Consider the following 23,944-nt stretch of genomic DNA (forward strand, 5'->3'; position numbering starts at 1 on the left):
CATGGGATGAAGATGGTTAACCCTCCTGGACCAGCCATTTTATTAAAAGATTTGGAGAAAATCATGAAGACAAGCAGGACTGTATGTGGAGAACCCATGTTCACATGAATTGTGAAGGCAGTTTTTTGCTTTGCAGGCAGGTACTGCATTCCGTCCTGTGTTCCTTGCCCTCTGCCTACAGGGCTTCTGTGCCATTGGGCAGCAGCCAGTTGTGTGTGCCTCCCGCCGGAGATTCCCAGCCTCCTGCTCACAGTGCTGCCCCATACCTGTCAAACACACAGGCAAACAAATGCATGAGCACTTTAAACCTCTCTGAATCCTGTTTTCTTCCTTTGGAAAGTGGACTTAGAATAGATTTTTCTTAATTAGACAGTTCTCTCATCCTTGTTTACATAAATGGTGTTCATAGCAACCTTAAAAGGTATGTATTATCATCCCATTTGGAAGTGAGAACATTGCATGTTCTGCTTAGAGTATGGTGAGATCTGTAACAAGAAAGTGCAAATGTCACCCCTCATAAAAGTGCAAAAGGAACGCTTATAGTTATTCTGTGCTGTAAACTTAGCCCATGTGCAGTCACCCCTGTGTGTACACCCTCTGCTTGTGGATAGCCCCCAGTGGCTAGGTCCTGTCATCATTGGCTACAGTAGTTTGGCACCAGCATTTTGCAGAGATTACAGAACAAAAGGGGTAGGAATGGAGGCAGGATGGGATTTCTCCTTCAGAAATGTGTTCTTGTGTCCCTGGTATTTGCTCCCTTCCTTTATAACCCAGCCTTTATAACCCAGGGTTACCTCTTCTCTTGTGATCATTAATGCAGGTGGCCCCTCAAGCTCATAGCCAGGTTTTGAGGATAATCTCACTGTACAGCATTTTTGAATTGTCATTTTCTTACTATTTTCAACCTTTAATTCTCCCTATTAAATTATCTTCTGGTGAATTAAGTAATAATTTCAAATACCAGATAATTTGTGAACTTAGGTTGACTTTTGTTAATATTTTAACAGAGATTATAATTATGTTTTTAATTAAGAAATGTTGAAGATATGCTTGGTTCACAAATCAGGTTTTACTAAACTTGAACTTACCAAAGGAATGTATGTTTCAAACAGCTCTTGACATACCAAAAACTGAGCAGCATTCTTGACCTTTGTGTATGCCAGTGAAAACAACATGATCACAGTCAAGGTCATGCACATACCCATCACCTCCAGGCACTTTGTCATGCCCTTTTGTGATTATGGCTGTCCCTCTCTGTCCCCAGGAAACTGCTGGTCTGCTTTCTGTTGTTATAAATTAGTTTTACATTTTTTAGAAATGTATATGTCCTAAATATAACTTCTCTATGCCTCAGTTTTCTCCTCTATAAAGGGGATAATAATAGAACTTATATAAGAGGTTATGGGGATTAAAAGAACCATTTCATGTACAATAATTGGCACATGGCATTATCTCCATAAATGCTAATTATTATTACCAACCATAATTTGGTGAAATGGAGCTCCTGTTTCAGACATTCCAATGACGGAGTCTTTAGCCAGATGGGATTTCTGGGGCAGATCCTGGAGACTGATGTGGCCAAGATTAAATATTGCAATTCCTCTCACTCAGAGTATATCATCTGCTTCCCTTACAAACTCTCTGGCCTCCCTGCACCTGTATTCCTATGTGGCTTCACTTGGTTGCAGCCGCTTTGGGTGTAACATAGATGACTTCAGCTTACCAGGTGCATCCCAGGGTGGTGTGAGTCCTGATGGCTGGCCCAGCTGGTGGCTGTGATGGACGGTTCAGATGAAACTCAGGTTGGGACCTGCCAGTGTCACATTCCAAACTGTGCCGTGAAGACTGCAAGTTAAACCTCCCCCACATCTACAGATTTTAAACTCCCAGCATAAAGTGGTATCTACTAAGTGCCTTCTATGGCCCAGATGCTGTTCTAAGCAAACTTATATATAAATCCTCATTTAAACCTTATTGTACTTCAACAGTTAGGAGTATTACTATCTCTGTTTCGCACATAAGTAAACTGAGATTCAGAGAGGTTAAATGACTGGCCACACTCAGGTTTTCTCAGTCCAAACCCTGTGCTCATTCCTTTACGCCATAGCTGGTCCTCAGACCAGCCAAGGTTAAACATTACAATAACTTCCAATCACTGTACATCTTTTCCTAGATAACTTAATATGAAATATAAAAATCTGTTAAAGATGCCTTTATAAAGAAGAGTTTACAATGCTAGCTTGAATTTTAGTGTTTGGGTTTTTAACAATGATTTGGAATATCTCTCTTTATGTGGTTTGAATGCATTCAAGCTTTGTTTGGTTGAGCACATTTCCAGAAACAATTTATAGGACCAGGGTTCATTCTTTTACAGCTTGGGCTTATCTAGGTAGCAGGAGACCTAGAGAAATTTAGTTTATCAATATTATATTTATGGCCCTTGTTTCCAGTATGACCAAAGTGGACAGATAAGCTCATGGGAGTCCTTTAATTCTCCCTTGTTGCTGCAGGGATCTCCACTCAAAGAGAATGGATCTTGAATTGCTCAAGGCATTTTGCCTCATAGGAAAAGAGGAACCATTCTTTATTGCTTTGAGTTAGCATCTCACATCAGTTCTGAAAGAACTGTCCAGGTGGTCAGGAAGATGATCTGCATTTCCCTTCCTTAGAGGCACCCAGTAAGGACTGACACATCCACTTGACTATATTGGACACTACTCAAGTTCTAATACTATTCTAATTTTAAACAAGTTCTAATAGTCTCATTTTAAACAAATGATGTTAATGTATGATGTTGAGAAGTTTCACTGTAACTGCCTTAATATAGTCAGTGATGACCCATTATTTAGTAGTTATGTATTAAGTTTTTCCTGAAAAGCGTGAGAATGGCAAGGTCCTTATTTTGCTCTTTACATAAGAGCATAGACCAACAAGCTTGCCCCTATCTCTGCCCTCTGAAAAGACAACTCAGAAATGAAACTGCTAATGCTTAAGGATACAATGCAGGATAGGCTAGAAGCTAGGCTGGAACAAAATTTCTTGTATAAGGGAAAAACAGTCTCTAAATAATTCTCCTTTGTAGAATATTTTTTGTTTTTAAGTTCTGGAACTGGACATAACTTTTGATGCTCAGCTAGCTTGGGGCTTCAGAAATGTTTGATATTACATATGAGCTATTTATCTACCAGAGAAGGACTTCTGATTCTTAAAGGGAGATATAATGACTTAAAAATATATATTTCAGGCATACAGAACATTTTAGATATTTACAGAAAACTATAGAGCAATAAAGACCATCGTACATAAAATCAAAGCCCTCATTCCTTGATTTTTGTTCTTCCCTAAGGATGACCACCTGAATTTGGTGTTTATCATTTCCATACATGTTTTACATTTTTACTACAAATACATCTATCCCTAAATAGTGTATGATTTTGCTTTATATGTATTTAAACTTCATAGAAATTATAGCATACTTAAAAAACCCTTCTGTATACCAAAGGACACCATCAGCACAATAAAAAGGCAACCTACAGTATGGAGAGCATATTTGTAAATAATTTATTTGATAAGGGATTAACATCCAAAATATATAACTCATATGTCTCAACACCAAAAAAACAACCCAATTAAAAATGGGCAGGGGACTTGAACAGACATTTCTCTAGAAGTACAGATGAAAAGATTCTCCACTGCTAATAATCAGGGAAATGCAAATCAAAACCCAGTGCGATATCACTTCCCACCAGTTAGGATGGCCACTATCATAAAAACAATAACAAATGTTGGTAAGAATGTGTAAAAATGGGAACCCTCCCACACTGTTGGTGGAAATGTAAACTGGTACAACGGCTGTGGAAAGCAGTATGGAGAGTATTTAAAAAACTAAAAATAGAAATATGATTCGACCCAGTAATTTCACTTCTAGGAATTTATTCAAAGAAAGCAGAATCCCTGATTCAAAAAGATATATACACCCCCCCGCCCCCCCCACCATTTACTATCGCTGCCTTATTTACAATAGCCAAGATGTGGAAGCAAACTAAGTGTCTATCAATAGATGAATGGATAAAGAAGATGTGGTACATATACACAATGGAATATTAGCCATGAAAAAAAAAGAAATCCTGCCATTTGCAATAACATGGATGGAGCTAGAGGGTATTAAGCTCAGTGAAATGAACCAGGTGGAGAAAGATAAATACCATATGATTTCACTTATTCATGGCATATAAAAACAAAGCAAAACAGAATGAACAAAACTGCAGTAGACTTACAGAACTAATGGTTACCATGGCCGTGGGGCTGGGGCAAGGGGGATAAAGGGGCACACAAATTCTCAATCATAATATGTTGGTCACAGGGATAGTAGTACAGCATGGAGAATATAGTCAATGCATCTGTAACATCTTTCTATGTTGACAGATAGTAACCACACTAGAGGAGGTGAGGATTTAATAATATGGGTAACTGTTGAACCACTGTTGTGTGTTTGAAAAAAATAAAAGATTGTATATCAATGATACTTCAATAAAAAGAAATTTAAAAAAGAAATGATAGCATACTGTTCAGATTATTCAAACTACTTTTCACTATCAATATATTGTGCTTTTGAGAATCGTCCAAGTCAGCCCATATCACTCTAGTTTATTCAATTTCACAGGTGTAGATTATTTGTTTTAAAAATATACTTTTGTTTTTCCATATAAGTAGTGGTTTCTAATTATTAACGCATTAACAGTGCAAAACAATGTAACAGTATTCTTGTACATGTCTGTGGTCTCCAGCATGCAAATGTTACTCTCTAGTGTAAATCTAAAAGTGGAATTCCTGGGTTGCAAGATATGCACATCTTCAAATGAATTAACTGCTTCCCAAAATGATTATGTGACTCCCAGAAGCAATGCATGAGAGTTCTTGTTGTCTTGTTCTGTGCCAATGCTTATGTCATCATACATTAACTTCTGCCAATCTGTAAACTGAGAGGTGTTAACAAATTAGCACTATGGGTTTAGTGTGCATTTCCTTACAACTTCCTAGAGAAGCTGAGCATCATTTATGTATTTATTGCCCATTTAATATTCTTCTTCAGCAACGTGCCTATCTATCTTTTGTTCATTTTTCTATTGCCCATTTTCCCAATGAGTAGTTTCTTTTACATTTTGATTTAAAAAGGTCCTTTTTGTTTTACGTACACTAATTCTTTGTGATATATATATGTTACAAGTAGATTCTCCCAGGGGGTGGCTTTTCTTTATTTTTAAATTATATGCTTTTCAAATGTATACAAATTTTAAATTGTAATATATGCAAATGTATTTTTTGCTTTTTAATTGCCCTTCTGGTTTCTTGTGTAATTATTTCCTGAGATCCAGAAGTTGTAAAGTTTTGCTTTTTGCATTTTTCACTTGAACTCCTAGAATTAATTTTTGTGATTGGTATGAAAAAGGAACACCTATATCTTGTTTTATATGGCTGATTGTTGTCTCAAAACCAGTTGTGAAACAGTCCATCACTTCCTCACTGACATGTAATGATACATCTGTTTTGAAACAACATTTCATGTAAGTCAGTGTCTCAACTCTCTAGCTATCCATTAGTCCATGTTTCTGTTATTGCACCAAGACCACATTCATACTTGATAATATTGGTTTTAGAATGGACTTGATATCCAATGGGGCCAGTGTTCCACTTTGTTTTGATCAAAATTGTCTTGGTTATTCTTGGACTTCATTTCTTCCATTAAATCTTTGGAACCACATTTTAAAACTCTATTAAAAATCTATTTGCGATGTTGATTAGAACTGATTTGAAATTATATTAATTTTAAAAAGGGAGAATTAGCATCTTGACTATATGGAATCTTTCTATATATGAATATGAATGTGATATAGCTTTTATTTTTGGGGGTCTTTTAATAAAGTTTTATAAAGGTTTTTCATATTGTTACTTAAGTAATTCATAGTTAATTCTAATCTGGTAATTTGGTATCAGCTAATTTATTTGCTGATAAATAGAAATGCAGTTACTATTTATACATTTTATATCCAGAAACCTTGGTAGACTCTTATTAATTCTAGTAACTTATAGATTTTCTTGGATTTTCTACATAAATGATCACATTACCTGCAAATAATGGCACTGTATTTCTTTCCTTTCCTTATAGATTTATTTATTTATTTTTTAGTCTACTGGCTAGGACTCCCAGAATAATATCAAATATAAGCAATGGTGGGGATTCCTTGATGAATTCTAATATTAAACTGCTTTTAATGTTCCAACATTAAGAGTGATCCTTACTATAGTTTTAAATAAATTCTTTGCTAACTACCCATTGTCAGGTTAAGAAAGCCTCTTCTACTACTAAGTTTGATAGTTCTATTTTTATATAACAAATGAGTATTGTGTTTACAGCTTTTTCTGCATCTATAGAGGTAGTTATTGTTTTCTTCTATAATCTTAATATGGTAACATTTATTGATGTTCTCATCTTAAGCTATCTTTGCATTCATTGGACAAACCCAACGTGATTTTATTTCAGATTTTTTTTTTTTGCTTTCTAATTTTTTTTATTTTGAATTAATTTTGGACTTAAAGAGAAGTTACAGAAATAGTGTGAAGATTTCAATATACCCTTCACCCAGATCCCCCAAATATTAATATTTTATCACATTTGCTTTATCATTCTTCCTTTTTGTAAACACACATGGACATGGACACTTTCATTATTTTTTTTGAATGTCTGAGAGTAAGTTGTAACATGATGCCCCTTTACCTCTAAATACTCAAGTGTATATTTCTCCAAAATTAAAACATTCTTTTAGGTAGCAACAGTAAATGTATCATCAGTAAGTTACATTGATAAAATACTATCTAATTTGTGGACTTTTTTAAATTTTATCAATTCGACGGTATCCTTTATGGCAAAAGGAAAAAATCCAATATCACATGTTGCTTTTAGTTATAATGTCTTTTTAACCTCCTTTAATCTAGAACAGTTCCCATGTACAAAATAAATAACCTGAATCATGAGGAAGCATCAAACAAATCCACGTTCTATAAAATAATTTACTTGTACCCTTCAGAAATATTGTAGGTTTTTTTTTTGAGAGGGCATCTCTCATATTTATTAATCAAATGGTTGTTAACAACAATAAAATTCTGTATAGGGGAGTCAATGCTCAATGCACAATCATTAACCCACCCCCAGCCTAATTCTCGTCAGTCTCCAATCTTCTGAAGCATAACGAACAAGTTCTTACATGGTGAACAAATTCCTACATACTGAATAAGTTCTTACATGGTGAACAGTACAAGGGCAGTCATCACAAAAACTTTCGGTTTTGATCACTCATTATGAACTATAAACAATCAGGTCAAATATGAATATTCATTTGATTTTTATACTTGATTTATATGTGGATCCCACATTTCTCCCTTTATTATTATTTTTTTTAAAATAAAATGCTGAAGTGGTAGATAGATGCAAGATAAAGGTAGAAAACATAGTTTAGTGTTGTAAGAGAGCAAATGTAGATGATCAGGTGTGTGCCTGTAGACTATGTGTTAATCCAAGCTAGACAAGGGCAATAATACATCCACAGATGCAGAAGATTTCTCTCAAAACAGAGGGGGTGAGGTTCTAAGCCTCACTTCTGTTGATCCCCAATTTCTCACCTGATGGCCCCCCTGTGACTGTGCCTGTCTTAGGTTGTTCCTCCCTTGAGGAATCTTACCCGTCTCTGGCTAACCAGTCATCTTCCGGGGCCATATAGGGAAATGTAAAGTTGGTAAGTGAGAAGGAAGCCATATTGTTTGAAAAGCTTAGCTTTTTACTTCTTTGCAGATTTATGCCCTGTGGCTTCAATGCCCAGCATTTGTCTTGAGGTATCTTTACCACTTGGGGGAGTTATGAGACTCGGTGAATTTGATATGAGGCATGAATTCTGTTTAAGGGTTGTAATTAGGAAGGAAGAAGAAAAGCTATAGAGGTAGCAGATGGAAGAAAACATGGGAAGATTGATTATTTCTTTGACATATCTTCTTGTAGAGTAACTTAAACATGTATAGGTTTTAAACTCCTAATTAAAATGTGCACACACATTAACATAATAGGAATACAGTTACATAACCAAAGCAGATCTATAATTACCAGCTATCTCCAGTGAAGCCAAGAAAACCAGTTAGGCACCCTAGGCATTTGTGAAAATTTGCCTATGATATAATGGATATTGTCCAACTGTACTTGAACAGTCTGAGAGAAATCAGACAAATTAAAACAACCCATTCCTGGGAACTGTTCACATCCCATATGTTCTTTTAACAGTAGATAGTCTGTAGTTGTAAGATTTTGGAGCACTACAACTTGCACTTCTCCTAATTCTTGGTTGAGTTCCAACAGTATAGATCCAGTCAAATTTGTTGTTTTACTGTATGCACAGGCCAGCTTAGATATCTCCTTCATTCCAATGGCAAGTCCAGGAACCGGTGGGATGAATGCAGCTACAACTGCAGCATCGCCTGGATCTTTGTTGAGGTTTTTGATGATCATCTTCTGGTATGTCTCTTCCAGAGAGTGCTTAAGTTGGAAGTTCTTCTTCATATCGTATCTTAATTCATTTTCTGGGTAGCCAAATTAGGCTTTGATCCTCTGTATAAACACAAACAGACCCTTTGCCCACACTTTGATATGCCCTTTATACCATTGTGTAGAGAAAGGAATATTATCAGAAAAGTGTACATCCATAGCCAATCATCTGACACCCTTTAAGTGATCAAAATTAAGGATATTTAAAGCATGCATTAATCATTGATTTACAGTTAGGTTTATCCTATCAGGGAGTAATCCCCCTTCTCTTTCTTTCTTTTTTTTTGTTATCTTTAATCTACATTTACATGAAGAATATTATGTTTACTAGGCTCTCCTCTATACCAGGTCTCCCCTATAAACCCCTTTACAGTCACTGTCCATCAGCATAGCAAAATGTTGTAGAATCACTACTTGTCTTCTCTGTCTTGTATAGCCCTCCCCTTTCTCCCACTCCACCTGATGCATGCTAATCTTAATACCCCTCTTCTTCTCCACCCCCTTATCCCTCCCTACCCACCCATCCTCCCCAGTCCCTTTCCCTTTGGTACCTGTTAGTCCATTCTTGGGTTCTGTGATTCCGCTGCTGTTTTGTTCCTTCAGTTTTTCCTTTGTTCTTATACTCCACAGATGAGTGAAATCATTTGGTATTTCTCTTTCTCCGCTTGGCTTATTTCACTGAGCATAATACCCTCCAGCTCTATCCATGTTGCTGCAAATGGTAGGATTTGCCCTCTTCTTATGGCTGAGTAGTGTTCCATTGTGTATATGTACCACATCTTCTTTATCCATTCATCTACTGATGGAAATTTAGGTTGCTTCCAATTCTTGGCTATTGTAAATAGTGCTGCGATAAACATAGGGGTGCATCTGTCTTTCTCAAACTTGATTGCTGCGTTCTTAGGGTAAATTCCTAGGAGTGGAATTCCTGGGTCAAATGGCAAGTCTTTTTTGAGCATTTTGATGAACCTCCATACTGCTTTCCACAATGGTTGAACTAATTTACATTCCCACCAGCAGTGTAGGAGGGTTCCTCTTTCTCCACAGCCTCGCCAACATTTGTTGTTATTTGTATTTTGGATGGCAGCCATCCTTACTGGTGTGATGTGATACCTCATTGTAGTTTTAATTTGCATTTCTCTGATAATTAGTGATGTGGAGCATCTTTTCATGTGTCTGTTGGCCATCTGTATTTCTTTTTTGGAGAAGTGTCTGTTCAGTTCCTCTGCCCATTTTTTAATTGGATTATTTGATTTTTGTTTGTTGAGGCATGTGAGCTCTTTATATATTTTGGATGTCAAGCCTTTATCGGATCTGTCATTTACAAATATATTCTCCCATACTGTAGGGTTCCTTTTTGTTCTATTGATGGTGTCTTTTGCTGTACAGAATATTTTCAGCTTGATATAGTCCCACTTGTTCATTTTTGCTGTTGTTTTCCTTGCCCAGGGAGATATGTTCAAGAAGAGGTCACTCATGTTTATGTCTAAGAGGTTTTTGCCTATGTTTTTTTTCAATTGTTTAATCAATTGTTTAATGGTTTCATGACTTACATTCAGTTCTTTGATCCATTTTGAGTTTACTTTTGTATATGGGGTTAGACAATAGTCCAGTTTCATTCTCCTACATGTAGCTGTCCAGTTTTGCCAGCACCATCTGCTGAAGAGACTGTCATTTTGCCATTGTATGTCCATGGCTCCTTTATCAAATATTAATTAACCATATATGTTTGGGTTAATGTCTGAAGTCTCTAGTCTGTTCCACTGGTCTGTGGCTCTGTTCTTGTGCCAGTACCAAATTGTCTTGATTACTATGGCTTTATAGTACAGCTTGAAGTTGGGGAGTGAGATCCCCCCTACTTTATTCTTCTTTCTCAGGATTTCTTTGGCTATTCGGGGTCTTTGGTGTTTCCATATGAATTTTTGAATTATTTGTTCCAGTTCATTGAAGAATGTTGCTGGTAATTTGATAGGGATTGCATCAAATCTGTATATTGCTTTGGGCAGGATGGCCATTTTGACAATATTGATTCTTCCTATCCATGAGCATGGGATGAATTTCCATTTGTTAGTGTCCCCTTTAATTTCTCTTAAGAGTGACTTGTAGTTTTCAGAGTATAGGTCATTCGCTTCTTTTGTTAGATTTATTCCTAGGTATTTTATTCTTTTTGATGCAATTGTGAATGGAATTGTTTTCCTGATTTCTCTTTCTATTGGTTCATTGGTAGTGTATAGGAAAGCTACAGATTTCTGTGTGTTAATTTTGTATCCTGCAACTTTGCTGTATTCTGATATCAGTTCTAGTAGTTTTGCAGTGCAGTCTTTAGGGTTTTTTATGTACAATATCGTGTCATCTGCAAATAGTGACAGTTTAACTTCTTCTTTACCTATCTGGATTCCTTGTATTTCTTTGTTTTGTCTGATTGCCATGGCTAGGACCTCCAGTACTATGTCAAATAGCAGTGGGGAGAGTGGGCATCCCTGTCTAGTTCCCGATCTCAGAGGAAAAGCTTTCAGCTTCTCGCTGTTCAGTATAATGTTGACTGTGGGTTTATGATATATGGCCTTTATTATGTTGAGGTACTTGCTCTCTATTCCCATTTTGCTGAGAGTTTTTATCATGAATGGATGTTGAATTTTGTCAAATGCTTTTTCAGCATCTATGGAGATGATCATGTGGTTTTTGTCTTTCTTTTTGTTGATGTAGTGGATGATGTTGATGGATTTTCGAATGTTGTACCATCCTTGCATCCCTGGGATGAATCCCTCTTGGTCATGGTGTATGATCCTTTTGATATACTTTTGAATTCGGTTAGCTAATATTTTATTAGGTATTTTTGCATCTACATTCATCAGGGATATTGGTCTGTAGTTCTCTTTTTTGGTGGGATCTTTGCCTGGTTTTGGTATTAGGGTGATGATGGCTTCATAGAATGAGTTTGGGAGTATTCCCTCCTCTTCTATTTTTTGGAAAACTTTAAGGAGAATGGGTATTATGTCTTCTCTGTGTGTCTGATAAAATTCCGAGGTAAATCCGTCCGGCCCGGGTGCTTTGTTCTTGGGTAGTTTTTTGATTACCGTTTCAATTTCTTTGCACGTAATTGGTTTGTTCAACTTTTGTGTTTCTTCCTTGGTAAGTCTTGGAAGGTTGTATTTTTCTAGGAAGTTCTCCATTTCTTCTAGGTTTTCCAGCTTGTTGGCATATAGGTTTTCATAGTAGTCTTTAATAATTCTTTGTATTTCTGTGGAGTCTGTCGTGATTTTTCCATTCTCATTTCTGATTCTGCTGATTTGTGTTGATTCTCTTTTTCTCTTAATAAGTTTGGCTAGAGGCTTCTCTATTTTGTTTATTTCTCAAAGAACCAGCTCTTGGTTTCATTGATTTTTGCTATTGTTTTATTCTTCTCAATTGTGTTTATTTCTTCTCTGATCTTTATTATGTCCCTCCTTATGCTGACTTTAGGCATCATTTGTTCTTCTTTTTCCAGTTTCGATAATTGTGATGTGAGACTATTCACTTGGGATTGTTCTTCCTTCTTCACGTGTGCCTGGATCGCTATATACTTTCCTCTTAGGATTGCTTTCACTGCATCCCACAGAAGGTGGATCTTTGTGTTGTTGTCATTTGTTTCTATATATTCCTTGATCTCTATTTTAATTTGTTCGTTGATCCATTGATTATTTAGGAGCATGTTGTTAAGCCTCCATGTGTTTGTGAGCCTTTTTGTTTTCTTTGTAGAATTTATTTCTACTTTTATACCTTTGTGGTCTGAAAAATTGGTTGGTAGAATTTCAATATTTTGGATTTTGCTGAGGCTCTTTTTGTGGGCTAGTATGTGGTCTATTCTGGAAAATGTTCCATGTGCACTTGAGAAGAATGTATATCCTGTTGCTTTTGGATGTAGTGTTCTATAGATGTCTATTAGGTCCATCTGCTCTACTGTGTTGTTCAGTGCTTCAGTGTCCTTACTTATTTTCTGCCCAGTGGATCTATCTTTTGGGGTGAGTGGTGTGTTGAAGTATCCTAAAATGAATGCATTGCAGTCTATTTCCCTCTTTATTTCTGTTAGTATTTGTTTCACATATGCTGGTGCTCCTGTGTTGGGTGCATATATATTTAGAATGGTTATATCCTCTTGTTGGACTGAGCCCTTTATCATTTTGTAGTGTCCTTCTTTATCTCTTGTTACTTTCTTTGTTTTGAAGTCTATTTTGTCTGATATTAGTACTGCAACCCCTGCTTTCTTTTCACTGTTCTTTGCCTGAAATATGTTTTTCTATCCCTTGACTTTTAGTGTGTACATGTCTTTGGGTTTGAGGTGAGTTTCTAGTAAGCAGCATATAGATGGGTCTTGCTTTTTTATCCATTCTATTACTCTGTGTCTTTTGATTGGTGCATTCAGTCCATTTACATTTAGGGTGACTATTGAAAGATATGTACCTATTGCCATTGCAGGCTTTAAATTCATGGTTACCAAAGGTTCAAGGTTAGCCTCTTTAGTATCTTACCACCTAACTTAGCTTGCTTATTGAGCTGTTATATACACTGTCTGGAGATTCTTTTCTTCTCTCCCTTCTTATTCCTCCTCCTCCATTCTTCATATGTTGGGTGTTTTGTTCTGTGCCCTTTCTAGGAATGCTCCCATCTAGAGCAGTCCCTGTAAGATGCCCTGTAGAGGTGGTTTGTGGGAAGCAAATTCCCTCAGCTTTTGCTTGTCTGGGAATTGTTTCATCCCGCCATCACATTTAAATGATAGTCGTGCTGGGTACAGTATCCTTGGTTCAAGGCCCTTCTGTTTCATTGCATTAAATGTATCATGTCATTCTCTTCTGGCCTGTAGGGTTTCTGTTGAGAAGTCTAATGTTAGCCTGATGGGTTTTCCTTTATAGGTCACCTTTTTCTTTCTAACTGCCTTTAAAACTCTTTCCTTGTCCTTGATCTTTGCCATTTTAATTATTATGTGTCTTGGTGTTGTCCTCCTTGTATCCTTTCTGTTGGAGGTTCTGTGTATTTCTGTGGTCTGTTCGATTATTTCCTCCCCCAGTTTGGGGAAGTTTTCAGCAATTATTTCTTCCAAGATACTTTCCGTCCCTTTTCCTCTCTCTTCTTCTTCTGGTACCCCTATAATACGGATATTGTTCCTTATGGATTGGTCACACAGTTCTCTTAATATTTTTTGATTCCTGGAGATCCTTTTATCTCTCTCTATGTCAACTTCTATGCGTTCCTGTTCTCTGGTTTCAATTCCATCAATGGCCTCTTGCATCTTATACATTCTGCCTATAAATCCTTCCAGAGTTTGTTTCATTTCTGTGATCGCCTTTCTGGCATCTGTGATCTCCCTCCGGACTTCATCCCATTTCTCTTGCGTATTTCTCTGCTTCTCTGTCAGCATGTTTATGATTTTTAATTTGAATTCTTTGTCAGGAAGACTGGTTAGGTCTGTCTCCTTCTCTGGTGTCTCTGTGATCTTGGTTTGCCTGTAATTTTGTCTTTTCATGGTGATAGGAATAGTTTGCAGAGCTGGGACTAGTGACGGCTGGAAGAACTTCCCTTCTTGTTTTTTTGTGGCCTTCCTCTCCTGGGAGAACAGCGACCTCTAGTGGCTTGTGCTAGGTAGCTGCGTGCAGACAGGGCTTCTGCGTCCTGCCCGGCTGCTATGGAGTTTATCTCTGCTGTTGCTGTGAGCGTTGCCTGGCTCGGGCTGCTCCTCCAAAGTAGTGGAGTTGCATTGGAGGGGGAGCGACCAGGAGGCTATTTATCTCCATAAGGGGCCTCCGTGCTCCCTGCAGCCCAGGGGATTAGAGTGCCCAGAGATCCCAGGATTCCCTACCTCTGGACTAAGTGTCCCACCCTGCCCCTTTAAAACTTCCAAAAAGCACCCACCAAAACAAAACAACGACCACAAAAAAAAAAAAAAATTGGCTGCTCGTTTTTCTTTATTCTCTGGCGCCATCCTCGGGCACCTGCTCACTAGACTTGCTGCCCTATTTCCCTCTTATTGGGGTCCCTATCCCTTTAAGACTTCCAAAAAGCGCTCTCCAAAACAAAACAACAACAAAAAAAGAAAAATGTGGATGCTCACGTTTCTTTTGTTCTCTGGTGCTGGTCTCCGATACCCACTCACTGGTCTTGCTGCCCTGTTTCCCTAGTATTGGGGTCCCTGTCCCTTTAAGTCTTCCTAAAAGCACTCACTGCAACAAAACAACAAAAAGAAAAAAAAAAAAGAGGGCTGCTCGCTTTTCTTTTATCCTCCAGCGCCGGCCTCCGGTACCCACTCACCATTCTTGCTGCCCTGTTTCTCTAGTATCCAGGGCCCTGTGCATGCACTGTGTCTGTACTCTGGTCCGGATGGCTGGGGCTGGGTGTTCAGCAGTCCTGGGCTCCTTCTCCCTCCCGCTCAGACCTCTCTCCTACTGCCGGGAGCTGGGGGGAGGGGCACTCATGACCCACCAGACTGGGGCTTGTATCTTACCCCCTTTGCGAAGCGCTGGGTTCTCGCAGGTGTGAATGTGGTCTGGATGTTGTCCTGTGTCCTCTGGTCTCTATTTTAGGAAGAGTTGTCTTTGTTATATTTTCATAGATATATGTGGTTTTGGGAGGAGATTTCCACTGCTCTACTCACGGTGCCATCCTGGCTCCGCCCTCAAGATTTAGCTATTTCAGATTTTTGTAGCAGTGTTCATAATTGTTGCATGTAAGTTTCTATTTTCACACTGTTCTTGTCTGGTTTTTGTGTCAGAGAGTATTAATCACATAAAATGAGCTGGGGAGTTTTTTCTTCTTTATGTTCTCTGAACTTTGTGTTTGGTTAAGACAAACTCTTCCTTGAGTGGTTGGTAGTAATCACCTTAAAATCTGAGCCTAATGGGGTTTTTGTTTTACTTTTGTTTTTGTGTGTGTAGATATGTATAATTGATAGATATAATTTTTTAAGGTTAATAGGGCTACCTAAAATTTCAGTTTCTTTTTCAGTCAGATTTAGTAAGTTACATATTTTTAGAAGATCATCCATTTCTTTGAAGTTTCCAAATGAACTGTCATAAAAATTTCCCCTCATTTTCTCATAATTTTTGTCTCTGTCTGTAATTGTATCTATCTGCCATTTTTGAATATTGCTTATTTGTGGCTTTTTTCTTAAACAGTTTTGACAGAACTTTTCTTCTTTTAGTTTTTGAAAAAAAATTACACACTAGCTTTGGTTTTGTTGATTTTCTCTGTTTGCCTTTATTTTCTATTTTATTAATCTTTATTCTTATCTTTATTTCCTTCCTTTAGTCTTCCTTGAATTTACTCCATTATTGTGTTTTAAATCATTGAGTTGAAATGTTATTCTTTCTTCTCTTCTAATATAAACACTGAAGGCAATAAATTTCTAAATACTACTTTAAAAGTACAAATCTGGACATTCAGTTGTTTAGTTATACTATACTTTGAAAGTTTCCTAATTTTCTCTATTTTTCTTCTTTGAGCTGTATCATTTAGAAGTGTTTAAAATTTTGTAATAATATGGATTTTTCAAATTTGTCTTCTGGTTATTATAATTGCATTTTCAACTCACTTTCATAGGAAGTCACCTGTACATAAGAAACCAATTCTTGCCATTCATTCATGGGCTTTGTGGTACAACCTACAGTCAGTTTTTGAACAGTCCCTGTGTATTTGAGAAGAATGTTTTCTCTATTTTGGGCCACCTACATATGTATGTTCAGTTGTTAGATACACCTTATTAATCAAGTTAAACAAATTAATTTTATCCAGAACAATGTCTCCAAATCACGGTGTGAAAGATAAACCTCTGCACTCTGTGGATTAGATTTAGCTGCATATAACAGAAGAAAAAAAATTACAAATAACAGCTTAAACAAGATAGAGATTGTACAAAATAGTCTGGACTTCATTTATGTGGAAGATAAATAAACTCTACCTGTGCCAAAGTGTCCAGAGCCGGTGCAGTAGCTCCCTAGCGATCCTGGAATGTGGGATTCGGTCACTCCCTCCCTATAGCTACCATGGTGGCGGTTTTTTCCCTCTGCTTCTTCTACCACTTCAGCTGATGATAGCCAGCTTTTCTAAGGGAAATGGCTCTTGGAACCGCAGCAGAATGTGTGTGACGCAAGAGTCACATTTCTCTTGCAGTAACAGACCTTGTGTTTCCCACCAGGCAGGCTATTTTCACTGTATTTTACCCAAGCCATATTTCAGAAATATTTTAGAGATTTTTTTTTAATTTTCAATAAACGAAGACCCAGTTGTCCATACAGATGTTGTTGATTATTCCCCAGAGCTCCTCTTTCTAACTTCTTTACTTATTTTTCATGTAATCACCTAATTTTCATTTTTACCACCCAGTCTTATGACTTAACATTTCCCTTGATACCCACCCCATCCCCTCACTGCAACTTCCCCACAGCTGATGTCCCCATTACACCATCTTGGGTGATCTGTCTGCTCGTGTGGTGTCACAAGAGTCAAGTCCTTGGAACATACTGTCTGTTCCCAGATGCTTCTAGACAGAGTGAAACTTCCTTAACTCCATTCAGATTTCAGACCATTGCTGTGTCTTTTTGTCCTCCTATGTCATCCCGTCACCTGTTTTAAGGTGACACAATTATTTTGAGGAGATATATTGAGAAACTGCTGTATAATAAAATATTTTTGATACATGTGAAATAGAAAACAATTCTGGATTGAATATTGATTCCAGCTCATCAAAGTCTTAACATAGATCAAGTTCAAAATGTGCATATGTACACACACTCACACACACACACACACACACTCACACACACACACATATACATGGGAGGGGGGCAGAATATTTAGTTATATTTTATGTATATTCCTAGAATAATTTTTGAGAGCAGTAATGTCCATTATTGATGACTATTTACATGCTAAGCATCATCATGCTTAGTATTTTACATACATTACCACCTTTTTTCCTCCTTATGCATAAAGCAGGTTTCTCACCCCCATTTACAGATGAAGATCCTGATATGTTCAGTAATTTTCCCCAAGCAATACCTAGGTACTGGCAGATCCTCGACTCTAACCACAGTCTGACTGATTCCTACTTCGATACTTTCAGTCACAGTCCAGGCCACTAAAATGTTAACTCATTATTAATATCTCTAGGTCATCACTGAGTGGGCTTCTCACGTCATCCTTTAGGCAGCACCAAGAGTCACTGGCAGCAGAGAGAGAGAGACGGCGACAGGAGAGAGAAGAAAGGTTGCAGAGAATAGAACGGGAAGAAAGAAATAAATTCAAGTAAGGGTTTTAAGATTTTTTAAATTAAAAATTAAAGCATATGCCTTCATGCTGTATATGATTAATACTGGTGTGAAGAATTAGGAAATAATATATTTACTTCAGATTCTGTCTCTGTTTTCAAGGAAGAGCAAGACATGCCTGAAATAGGCTGGATCTGGTTTGGTACGGCCTATTTTTCTCTAACCGTATGGCAGGAAGCACAGCCAGCCAACCAAATACAATTAAGGACTTGTGTATTCTTGGGTCCATTATCGGAAATGGTCTTATCCAGGCCTTCCTGAAGACAGAGAGTCTAATTGTCTTAACTTAATTTGCCATTTCCCCCTAAAGCTACTCATGTTTTATTCATATTCTATTGGATGCCTAAAAAAAATACTTCTCCCACTTTCTGGTCTGCTCCTTGCTCCCTGGAGCAGTCGTCATTATATTATTTTAAACAGTAACCTCTCCTATGAGGAAGAAAAAGTCATTGTGCTGAATACTCCTAGCCTGTGATGCCACTCATGTCTTTAGTCTCTGTCCTGCTCCAAGGAGTGTTTCTGGATGTGGCCCACCCCAGGTTTCCTGCCTTAGCCTGTCTGCCCCTGATGAGCCCAGCATCATTCCGTTTCTCCTTCAGCCTGCTCACCTGACTCCCCGGGCCCCTGGTGGAGCCCCCACCCTTCTCCACTGGGGTCCATGCTGCGCAGTGCTTTATGGGATGCAGGGCACTTGCCAAGGCTTCCTTCTGCATTCCATTCCTCCTCCTCCCCCTTTTCCCTCTTGGCTTCCTAATCTTTCCCTTCACCTTCCCTGTAACTCCACCTGTCCTGTAACATCTACATTCTTTATTGTTTGCTTTTCTCTCCCCATCTCCACTTCCTATTTCCTCAGTTCAGTTTCTTTGGCAAGCAATATTCCCAGCAACTACTCCCAGTGTAAGCATTGCAAATGAGGATTTATAGGTTCAAAACTTTATTTTCCCAGAAGGTAGGAAGTGTATGTGTAATCAGAAATCATCAAAATATGAACAGAGTTGTGAAATTGTCTTAACTGTAACTTGCTACCCCATCAAAACAAATATCCCAAATTTGTGAGTGAAATGCTAATCCTGGCTTTTGTAAGATTGGTAAGTCGCCTTTATGGAGTAAATCATCATCATTCCCCCACCATTGTGTGATGTACGCTGAGCTGTCAGAGTCCTACCAAATGGTATGTGCGAGCACCAGACCTGTCTGCACAATTTCTCATGAGGTAGCTCTGGAAGTTTTCACTTTTGGAAAGACCAATTTGTAAAACCACTGGAACAGGTTAAATGGTTCCTGATTAATGGCTTTCTGAGAGATCTGTATATTTTACCACCAAATAGCAGCAAAGAATCTGCCTGAAACACATGGAAAATTCTGAGATTGGCTTACACAAGTAAAGATTTTTATTGAAAACCTCTTAAAATGGGTACCAGTTCTGGGAAAGATGGAGTCAGCACACTCCATCCTGTCTCTTCTACTGCATCACTGAAATGCAGCCATAAATCATGGACAGAATGCATGGAGTTCTGAAAACTCTGAACTGTAAAAGGGAGTGGGTGAATTGGGAAAGGAGACTAGCATTTGAAGTTCTACCAAACAGTGTTAGTTTACCATTTTTTCCCTTCGGTATCATCTGGCCTGTACTCAGAGGTGCCCCCAAACCCAGAAACACATACCAAATGTGAACTGAAAGAAGTCTAAGAGAAAGCCTCTCTTTCTGGACTGAGGAGCAGCAAAAGGAATTCCTCTAAGGGTCAGAGAGTGGAGAAGTCTGTTTTTTCATAGTTTTCCTTCCTTCCTACCCCAGCTTCCAAGCAATAATTGTTGCAGAAGCACAGTGGTGGCAGCAGTGGCCAGGCAGGTGTCTAAAACTCTGAGGGAGGGTAACCCTTTCTCTGACCAGAACAGCTGTGACTCCAAGAACACTAGGTATCACCATTTTTCTTTCTGTGTCTTCCTGCTGCATTGCTCTGGGTGCAGAAGGACTTACCAAAAGGATGCAGCAGATCAGGGGAAATAAAGCTCATGCTTTCTGGCTAGAGGACCAGGAAGGAGGACCCAAGGAAGCTAGAAAATGATAAGAAAATCATAAAGAGTAGAGAAGTCAAGAGAACAAAATGATAGAGCACTTGCCTGCACATGGAGGGAGTAGAACACTTAGGCTATATTATGAGGTCCAGTTTAGAAAAACAATGTTAGACTTCTTTAGGAAAATACAGAGTCCACTGAGAAGTGACTGGCCACACAGTCTTAAAATCAGATTCAATTTGGAATCTCACCAGCAGGAACAGAAAATCAAACATTAAAACTGGACAAAGTTGTGCATCTTATGGGAGCAGACAAAAGAGAATGTACATAGCAGAAGTTTTCCAGTGATCCCTGCATAGAAACTGAAAATGTGAGGGATACAGAGAAAGAATCCTGAGCCATGTAATGTCCAAACTGTAGAGTACAACACAAAATGGCCAGTTCACTGGGGCTCATTCAGATTTTAATCCTTGAGGCAACAGTTGTAGACCTACTAGCACCTGATTGGAGGTTAATCACCGCTGAAAGCTATTGCTTGCTTGTAACTGCCGTATTTATGTATGTATTGTTTCACATTTTTAAAAAGCTTTTCTTCTCCCCTCCCTACATATAATTAAATTCTTCTTTCAGTAACTAATAGACTCTCTCTGAATCCAATAATCCCATGTTTCCATCCCCATGATTTTATAGAAAACCCGTTATATTTAGTACTTTTAAAGTACAGCCTTTATATATACTTTTTAATTCAACTATAACCACCTGCCACTTCTGAGACAGTTGTGAGCTTTCATGATATACTGTTAATAATTTCTTGGCAATTTTATGAGCATCTAATTCTGCTTTTTTCCTTCCCTATTTTGTCTCTTCTGCATATTTCCATTAGCCGAGAGTATTTAGACAAAAGAGAGGAACAAAGACAAGCAAGAGAAGAAAGGTTTGTATATCTCTTCTTTCTCATTGTAACCAAATTGCACTCTTAACCAAGCATGCAGAGGAAACTGTTAATTAAAATATAATAGTTTTACCTAAGACCTTAGATGACTGGTATTTTGCAGAACAGAATATCCTAGTCATCTAACTTTTCCAAGAAGGTGCAGATTTATTATTTATTGTCATTGTGGAGTGAAATACATGTGTCTGTTCCTCCAGAACTCTTCTTCAAAGTAGCACATTAGTCTAACATATTGACATATGGTATGTATTTTAAATACCCTGTACCACCACAACTGAACCTGAGTTAGGTGTCCCTACTGTGTGCTTCCGGGTCACTTGTTCAGCATTCCTTCAACAAATATTAAACACATACGCTATGCTAGGCATTAGTTGGCTTGCCAGACATTCTTGAGGCCCTTGTTGAATATGCCTGATAATTTTCCTGTTTCTCTACTGAACTATACTCAGTCCCTTGATGGTAGTAACAATGCCTGGTTTTTCTTGGTGTCCCAGTTTCCACCAGGGCTTGGTATGTAGTAGGCACTTCAGAAGGGCATATGGAATAAATAAGCAAATGAACCAACAGCTTTGTTTAAATTATTTGAGCTGTAAGCCACTTTGTTAATATCAATGGCAGCATACTTTGAATGCCATTAAAAGATACAAATAAATGTATTCAGGGTCTGATAAATTTAGATAAGTAAAGGGAACTTTTTAAAAATAAACTACCAAAAGACAAGTTTTAGTCTGTAGCACTATGCAGCCTGCAGTTATCCCCTCTACCACAAGGTGGGGTTACTGCATAGAGCCATGGAAAGGCTGATTGCATACCAGACCCAGCTGGGAACCTCACCATCTCTGAACTATACCAATAAAAAGTGGAATTTTGCTGAATTTTCATAAACACCTTCAGCTAAGTAGATTAGGACAGTCTGGGGGAAAAGAGGAGTGACATCTTTGTTCAATTAGAAAATTAGATGCTTAGGTCATGAGCATCTCTCACATAAACAAAACTGTGGCTTTGCTTTAATTCCAGCGTTCTATTAGATTATTGCCATCCTTTGAGCCAGCAGTGGCCAGCAAATTTACAGCGAAAGATCTTGGTAAAGAAACAAAACACTTCTATTTCTCTAATTCATACCTGCTTTGATACTAAGGTACATGACATACACTTTTACCAAAAATGTCGTTCACTATATGCCCCAAGCTTAAGAAATCAAATTTTGGCTTTTAACTTTCCCTCCAGATTCTTCACTTTTCTAAACTTCTGACAACTTGATTCTCAGGTTATGCCCATACAGACAAGGCTTGAAAGCTCCTGAGGATGTATCAAGGTCTATACTGGCTCAGACCTCAAATTTTCCCAAACCACCAAAGGCTACCTCTTTCTGGATATTACCTACTGCTCTTTTTCCCAAAGCAGAGCATCATTTATGCCTAGAAAACTTATGCAGAGGAGTTTGCTTCTCCTTCTGTATCCTCCTGTTCTGACTTCAGGACTCATTTCCATGCTGCCCATCTAATGGGGCCTTCTTAGTTGGTACGGGAGTGGGCTGTCTATGGCCCCAGGTGGGATCTTTCCTTCCAGTTCATCTGTCTGTTTGCATGAGGTTTGGGGAGGGAGCCAAGCATTTTCCTTCAGTTTGGACCAGCCACTTTTCTTGGTTGGCTTGCTTCTTCAGTAACCTGGTGAAGATGGAAATGGGGGAAAAATAAAAGTTTGGAGAGTTGTTGGGGTTCCTGATAGGCCAGAAAAAGATAAGATTTCCAAGTATAATGGAATTTGGAAGTGGATAGGGAAGGAGGTTCAGACATAAGAAGACTCCCACTGTTAACTCCTTAAGGTACAGCCAGGCATGTTTGTTGGGTTCCATATCTCTCCCTTTAAAAGCAATGACTCAGAAGAAGATGGCAGAGTCACAACAGGTTTTGAGGTTTGTATCATCAGTGCAGTGAGATGAATATTGGTTTGCTATTTTGAGGTGTAGTGACCATCCAGACACTTTTGATTTTATCATATCATCTCATTCCATAATTTCAAGAAAACTGTTTTATTGACAATGGTGCAGACCCAGAGTAAGTTTCTCTTGAGATACTACTTTGAATATTTTTAATAGGCTTTATGATCATGATTGATCGAAGTGAGATTCATAAATAATTTTTCTTTTAACAATGTAGTGGTGAATGAGATCCAGGCTGGGGACAGGGAAGGGATCAGTCTGAAGGGGATGACAGGTCATGGACAGGAAATGCCTTCTGGCAAGCACTTCAGCCCACTGCAGATGAACACTGATGCTCTTTCATGAAGATTTAGTGGCTCTTGACCTCCATGCCTTCCTGCACCTGCCATTCTTAAAAGTCTTTAATTGTGGCAAAATACGCATAACATGAAAGTTACCACTTTTAGTGTAGGATTCAGTAATGTTAAGTACATCTACATTGTTGTGTAACCAATCTCCAGAACTCTTTTTATCTTGAAAAACTGAAACTTTACAACCAATAAACAAGTCCCAATCCCATCACCTGCCATTTTTCTACCCCATAAAACATTTGCGGAAGAATTCAGACTACCCCTTGACTCTCCCCATGCTCATGCACCCTCAAGGATGATATCCCTGAGACCGAGGGGTGCACAGGAGAAGGCTTTGAGTCATATCCACCCAGTCTCTAGATGAACAACTTCCGGCATCCCCCAGGAAATGGGGTGAACCCTTTGGCTGCCAGCACGCACCTGCCAGCCAGGCTGCCTACAGGGAGGAGTACCAAGAGACCAGGAAATGAATGCCATAGATGGTTGTCCTCATGGCCTGAAGCCTTTTGTGGGAGACTTCATTGCCACCTCCTGGGACTCTTCTGATTTTGTAAGAGCACTGCTTTCCTGCCTCGGGATTCTGATCTCCCCTTATTTGTGCAAGTCCTATTATTTGTTTGGGGTTTTTTTGTCTTTTATTTTTGTATAGACATACAGACAGTAAAAATGCACAAATTTTAGTGTATAGCTCAATAAATTCTGATGTGTGTGTACTCCCATCCAGAGTCTCTAAGGCTTGCTGTCTGAACTTAGCTCACTTGCCCTGTGACTCTAAGGCAGCTGTTTTCCAGGCCATGCCCC

General features: G+C 38.4%; 1 protein-coding gene across 11 annotated transcripts in view; it reads left to right on the forward strand.

The window, feature by feature from the left end:
• The window catches only part of FHOD3 (formin homology 2 domain containing 3), a 523,260-nt gene that overhangs the window by 404,227 nt on the left and 95,089 nt on the right, over positions 1-23,944 (forward strand). For all 11 annotated transcript variants that reach the window (XM_073212918.1, XM_073212919.1, XM_073212922.1 and 8 more), the window contains 2 exons: positions 17,726-17,860; positions 20,783-20,833. In XM_073212918.1, coding sequence (XP_073069019.1) covers positions 17,726-17,860; positions 20,783-20,833 — 186 coding nt within the window. The remainder of the gene's footprint in view (positions 1-17,725; positions 17,861-20,782; positions 20,834-23,944) is intronic.

This window comes from Manis javanica, chromosome 9 (genome assembly GCF_040802235.1).
Source record: "Manis javanica isolate MJ-LG chromosome 9, MJ_LKY, whole genome shotgun sequence".
In the NCBI taxonomy this organism is placed as follows: domain Eukaryota; kingdom Metazoa; phylum Chordata; class Mammalia; order Pholidota; family Manidae; genus Manis; species Manis javanica.